This window comes from Pinus tabuliformis, chromosome 2_2 (assembly GCF_031772625.1).
Source record: "Pinus tabuliformis cultivar Carrire ecotype Pingquan chromosome 2_2, CPIR1, whole genome shotgun sequence".
In the NCBI taxonomy this organism is placed as follows: Eukaryota; Viridiplantae; Streptophyta; class Pinopsida; order Pinales; family Pinaceae; genus Pinus; species Pinus tabuliformis.
In genome coordinates, this window is record NC_142300.1 from 427,637,298 (window position 1) to 427,644,474 (window position 7,177).

General features: G+C 29.6%; 1 protein-coding gene across 1 annotated transcript; it reads left to right on the top strand.

Moving 5' to 3' along the window:
* Nucleotides 1–4,867: 4,867 nt before the first annotated feature.
* On the top strand, nt 4,868–5,646 carry LOC149193088 (uncharacterized). Its single transcript, XM_089406537.1, has one exon. It carries the CDS (start codon nt 4,946–4,948, stop codon nt 5,393–5,395), a length of 450 nt encoding a protein of 149 aa, XP_089262663.1. The 5' UTR covers nt 4,868–4,945; the 3' UTR covers nt 5,396–5,646.
* Nucleotides 5,647–7,177: the final 1,531 nt, after the last annotated feature.

Genomic DNA, 7,177 nt, shown 5'->3' on the forward strand with positions numbered 1-7,177 from the left:
AATCTTTCATAAAGCAGTTCTACAGAAGGAATTTAAATATCTTTGAAAAACTATATGATTATGGAGATACTGAAATGGGAATGGAAACCATAACAATTTTAAATTCCAAAATATGCATGGAAATAAGTAGTGCTAGTAATGTGTTCCAGCAAAAGGATAAGTTCAACATTGAAATCAAAGAAATATGAATGCTAATGGAAAGTATACATAAAAAGAGGTATTTTAGGAAGAAGGAAACAATCAACAACATGATAGAGTTGATTGCACAAGTGTACATCAGCAAAATTAATGAAAGAATTCAACATAAGAATTGGAAGAAAAAGTATGAAGAAAACTGCAAGAGTATAATGACAACAACACAAAGAAAATGATGTACAACTACAAAAAAAAAGTTTGGGATCTTGGAGGATTCGGGAATTAATGACACGTGACTAGGAGGTAGTGAAATTATTCTGCTTTAGGAGTATCATGTAGGAGAATTAAAGCTTCTTGGAACCATTGAGATTTTTGGAAAAAATCTCAAAAAGGGGCTTCAACATTGAAAAGGAATTTTAATTCCTTACTTGTAAATAATCTAGTTTATTTTACTATTATAGGAAGTATGAGTCATAGGTTTATAAAATCTATAGATAGGCAAGATTTTGTCGATAAGGAAAAATAAAGTTTTCTTGAAAACCATGAGTGATTTCTGGAGTGATTTATGGACCTAATAAAAATGGTTTTGTTTATATATTTTATCTAAAACATTGTGAGGATGGGAAAAAATAATGACCAAATGCATGGTAAATCATTCCAAGAGAGAATAAATTCCTCTATGTACAAATTTAGTTTAATGAAAGGGAATTCATGCATTTACTGTAATGGAATATGTTATATCTCTATTACTATGAATGTTATATCTCTATTACTATGAATTATTGTATAGGGAAGACCATGCATGTATTTTTCATTTGACTTTTTCTAAGGCGAAGTCTAATTATGTATTAATTATTTGGTTGAAGAAGTTGTTTTCTGTGTACACAAGAGGGTCTCGAGAAAACAAAGCTATTGTCGATGTTTTCGTAGGAGTAAACTTGACTAGGATAAGGCACCCAACTATTAGTAGATTATTGGAGGTGTGAGGACAACATGAAATTGTGAAACGGGTGATTTTGATCCAACTGAGTTTCTCTGTCTTGTGAGGGTTGAGTTCTAGTTGAAATAATATCCTAGAGGTTAGATCTGCGTTGAATTGAATAGAAGCATGGCCATAATAGGATGAGAAAATTTCCCTTGGATATCAAGCTAAAGTGAATGTTTTTAATACAAATTTGTGAGTGCATTAGAAGTGTAAAATGTGCTGGAAACCTTGTGATGGAAATTTAAATTGAATTCTAGAAGAATGGCATTTTCTGTATTGCTTTACATTTTAATTAATGAATCAAAAACCTTTTAGTGTGGCCCAAGAACCTTGTGTGGACAAGGACTTGCGTGGAAATGATCACACCCATATTATGTTAAATTTTGATATCGAATCATAGAGATTCAATTACCAGAGATCACATGGTTAAAGTATTTACCAAGATTGATCACCTTCCAATTAATATTGAATTGAGGTATTATGAGGTATTATGGTACATATGTATTATGCATTTTTGATGATCTATGCTAATATATTCTCTCCGAAAAATATCAGTGAGAGATTTGACTCATGGTGTTAATACAAAGTATTTGAATACATAGTAAATGGTTTTTCCCTCATTAGAATTGGATGGAGAAGTGTCAAGAAGAACTTTGTGAATTGAGGCACATAATTGCTTCAATGCCTATGTTAAGATTCATATAATTTAAATAGTCATTTGAAGTGTAGATGGGCACTTAAAATGTTCCATTGGAGTAGTTTCTTCATTGAAATGTCCTCCAATGGCCAATAACAGATGAAATAAATGATTTTATTTGTATGTTTCTAGCAAGCCTGGTTCAAGGATACAGTAAATCTATGCCTATAGACCGATGTGCAAGGTTAAGGATAAGATTTGGATGATACAGCGGTTATAATTTTACCGTGCATACACCATTGTAGTTGCATGCAGATATTTTCCACCGTTATCCCATCGAACATATGTCAATTTTGCTGATGTCTACGCTTTGTGGATGGGGTCATGTAGAAGCCCCAAACCTTCTTCCATTGACTTGAATATTTTCTCATCGATTTTGTGATGATTCGGATATCAGCGTAGAAATCTTCGCTATCTACATTGTCTTGAAGCTCGTTGACGTACGTGAAGATTTTGCAAAAAATTGCTCGCGCCTTCCCTTCAGAGTTTAATGGACTGAAATAGAACATTTCTTCCATTATTTTCATGAACATTAATTTCTTTCATATTTTTGGTTTTTATTGGTTTGGAATTTGATTAGGACTAAGAGAACGTTTATCTGGACTAGGATGATTCATTTTCATTTTGTTAATTATTTTAACTGAAATTTAACTCTTTTATGTTGGTCGGTTTTCTTTAGAATTTGAGTATTTTTCATTAATATTTTAGTTGAAATATATTTCAGGAAAAATATTTTTCTTTATCAATATAAATTTAATAATTTAAATTTATTAATTTATACAAAAATATTAATAAAAAAAATATTTTTCATTAATATTTTAGTAAAAATATATTTTTAAATGTATAAAAAAATTACTGATAATTTAATCAATATAAATTTAATAATTTAAATTTATCAACTTCTACAAAAATATTAATAAAAGAAAATTTGACTGATATTTGTGGGTATTTTCCTTATTTTACTTATTAATTATTTTAAAATCTGTATATTTTGCTTATTTTTTAGAATCATGAATTTGCTAAGTGACTTAAAAGGGTTTTTAATATAAATAGATAACTTTTTAACTCATTTATTAAATTGATCTATATATATATATATATATATATATATATATATATATATATAGATACACACACACATATATAGATACACACACATAGAATTGTCAATTTGATGAGTTAAAAAATTCCTCCTACCTAGAGAACCTTTTAACTGAGTTATCAAATTGACCTTTCTAAAAATCAAGCAAAATGTACTGATTTTAAAATGGTTAGTAAGTAAAATAAGAAAAATACCCACAAATATCCATCAAATTTAATCTTAATGTAATATAAGCATTTTTTTTTTACTTATAATTTGTGTAAGTTTATAGATTTAAATTGTTAAACACTTATATATATATATATAGATAACTAATTCCAAATAAAATTGAAAAAGACTAAATAAAATAATTCAACTATAGAATGTCCCCTAGAGTTGAGAGTGCAAAATAAGTATAGATTCGCTCAGACTGGATATATATATATATATATATATATATATATATATAATTCAAAATAGGATTGAAAAAAATACAATAAAATAATTCAACCATAGAATATCTCCATAGTGTTGAGACTCCAAAATAAGTATAGACTTGCTCACGGTGGATTTCTGAATGTGTTACGAAAATTCAATCTCTTTATCCACCTACATTAAGAAATCCTATAATGTGCACACTTATGCCTAAAGCCTAAATATTAAAGCTTAAAGGTTGAGACTCATGTGGCTTGAGTCATCCCTATGTTATATAAAACATTAATTTAGAGGACAGAGCAATCAAAATGAAGGGTTTTTTAGTTGCCTATAAAAATAATAGAATTAAATTTTCTTGTTTCCTTTGGTGAAATACTTATTTTCTATTTGATATTGAGAGTTTGTATGTAGTTTCTTTAGTATTATCATGTTGTTGATAGATCTTGGTTTTATAAAATAGATGCTTTTATAGTTATTTCGTGGTTGGATATTGAAGTATCAATTGTTTGGTTTCCATGGATATGAGCATTCAATGCATTTATATGTGGATTAGAATGCAAGTAGGTTTGGGTCTTGAGGGGACTTATGGGACACTATCCTTTTTACTTATCGAAAATATATGATATTTTCAAAATACATGTCTTGTATAAGTTCAAACTTGTTTTATTATCTATAAAATCTTCTTTCAAACTAACTCATCATGTGGAAAATTAAGATTGATTGTTCATTTTCAAAATACATTATAATTAATAGATTTAACTAACCTGAGCTGTAAAATGTTTGAACAATGATGATATATAATTTGAGTCTTTTTTATACTAATTTTGTAATAAAACACATTATTACATATATTTATTATTACATATATTTAATCTTATAGAAATCTTATATTTTTATTTATAATTCTATTTTGTTGAATAGTATTTATAGTGAAATTAAAAGTATAATATATTTTAACAATACAATTGATATGTAAGATAAAATATTTTAATATTCAGAACAAAAAAGTTAGCAAAACACATAAATTTTCAATCTTAATATATATTAAACATAGCAATTTTGAAAAAAAACCATGTAATTTGATACTTGGTTAAATCCAACTATTAGTATATACTACTCTATGTATTAATAGAACTATAGAACTATAGCTCCACACATATTAATAACAGTTTATCAATGTTAGACGCATAAATACAATCAATTTAACAGTAAAACCGTAGGTCACTCGGGCTACAGCAAATGGTCTTTCGGGTGACCGACCAAACGAAAGATTAGAAACTTCTACAATCAATTTAACAGTAAAACCGTAGGTCACTCGGGCTACAGCAAATGGTCTTTCGGGTGACCGACCGAACGAAAGATTAGAAACTTCTAAATTATGAAGTCCACCTAAACTCCACGTTAACCACAAGATTAACCCGGAGCACGACAACAGCCGTGTTCTTTTCACATTACTTCTGCATATTTTAGTTGACACTTCTTGATATGGTAGGCATTGGCCCGCATGTATCCACTCCCTATAAAGTTTCATCTACTACTCCTGTTTGGTCTGGGAAGAAACGCGACGCTCCTCTCGTTTAGCGATTCAGCACTAAATCGACGAAATCCTACCATGAGCGATTCAGCACTTCGTATTACAGGGCAGCGCCCTGCTTCGCTTCTTGAGAGAAGACAAGGAAAGTCCTCAGCCGAATACATGTGCCTCGACATGCCTCAACCAAATTCTCTGGCAAAGTTAGAGACTGTTTCAAGTCGCAAGCGGCTGACGCAGAAGGGGAGAAAAGGAGGCCCCAGAAGTAGAGTCGATCTAGAATTACAAGAGCTAAAAGGTCTTATGGAGCTTGGCTTCGAGTTCAGAAAGGACCAGTTGACCCCGCGACTACTGAGTCTTCTTCCTGGATTGAAGCGATTAAGCGATCATCCGACCAAGAATTTAGGGTTTCAGGAATCGCCTTTGGAAAACTGGGAACCGCCAAACCGAAATACAGCAGATGTGGATATGAAAGAACATCTCAAGCTCTGGGCTCGGTCTGTAGCTTCAACACTGAAGCGCTCTTACTAGCAGCAAGTCAACACTTCTGTCTAAAACACAACCATTGTAATTCACTTGATCTTCTGCGACTGGTAGAGAAATTAGGGAACGGTTCGGCGAATTTCAAAAGGCTTGTGACCCTCGCAGCCATGATTTAATTATATTGCATTGTTGAAATGATGTGATTATATCGAGGACATTAACTTGCCATTTTAGGAAATTTTGGTGTCCATCACTCTCTTGTTTGGTGATGCACAGTATCTGATAATAGGACATCTTTCCCGCCTTGTAATGGGACATTTTTTTCGCTAATAACAGTCAACTTGTAACTGTAATGATGTTTAATATATATACATTTTGATTCTTAGCCTACAGGTTACTCCGAGTACATTGTCGGTGTGTCTGCAGTGTCAAAAGAAAATCCAACATTTGATTTTTTTTAAATCGTCAATATGCGTTATATATTTTCGTTATTACACGTTATAAATACGTTACATATGTTTTCATGTTGGTTTATGATACTATACTATACTGTAAATGTATTTTACTGTTCTTATCTAATAAATTAAACTCCAATCGCACTATTGTTATTAGTATTTAATAAATTTTACTACAATCGCACTATTATTATAAGTATTTATAGATACATATAAATAATCATTCCCACTTCATAAACAACTCAAACCTGTACTTTGGGGGAAGAAACTCAAACCTGTACATCATTAACAACTCAAACCTGTATTGGTCATTATGTGAATTGTTTGTTTTTTTTTCCCTTTGAACCAAAGACCCTGGTAGATTGCTTGACAGGTAACTATCAGTAAGTCTATTTCCTCTTTTCCTCAGGCCGCTTTACAAGTAACTATGAGTAAGTCTATGTCGGTAACTTTCAGTAAGTCTATTTCCTCTTTCCCTTAGGCCGGGTTATAGCAGAGAGATTTGAACTTTTCACATTTTTTGATTAACCAATTGAACGGTTACCAAACTATTATATAAATTATTTTAATTAACAATTTTTATTTTTTTCATATACATTTTTAGACTTTTTAATGTTTAAATAATGAATTAGATATTTATAATTTAGATATAAATAGAATTTAATTATCTTATCATATAGGTAAATTAATTATAAAAAAACCAATAATTATATCTAATCATATCTTTAGCATTTAAGAAATAATTAGTTTCTTAGTATCATAACTAAATTTTTTAGAAATACATTTTAATAAAAAAAATTATGTTTATATTTTATATAATTATATTAGTCATATGGCACTTATTAAATAATTAATTTCTTAGTATCATAATCATATAAATATATATATATATATATATAATATTTTGTAATAAGTTTCTATATAAAGTAACATTTCTATTACGGTTGGATTTTTTTAGTGATTTATTTATCTAAAATTATTTTAAATGTTATATAATATGTCATATGAAAGTTGAATTTAAAATATGGATTATTATTATTTTATATTTTATACAGTTTGAGTGGGCCTAATGGTTAAGAGTATGTGTTTCCTCTTAAGAGGTTACAGGTTCAAAACCAGAGGGGGTAGAGTATGTATGCCTTCGTAGACTTGGTAGTCAAATCAGTGCGCGGAGGAGGGTCCCTTGTCCCACAAACAAGGGGATCTCATACACCAATTTGGTGTCTGGCTTGGCCATGACCTTAAAAATGGATATTATTATTATTATTACCATAAAAATCAAATTTTTCATGATACTAAATTATATTATTAAAAAATTAATATTAAATATAAAAATATTTATAATTGTTATATTCAATCATTTATTTTTAGATAA

Bases quoted from the DNA above. Each gene is read 5' to 3' on its own strand.
- LOC149193088 (XM_089406537.1), top strand. From the start codon at position 4,946: ATGAGCGATTCAGCACTTCGTATTACAGGGCAGCGCCCTGCTTCGCTT.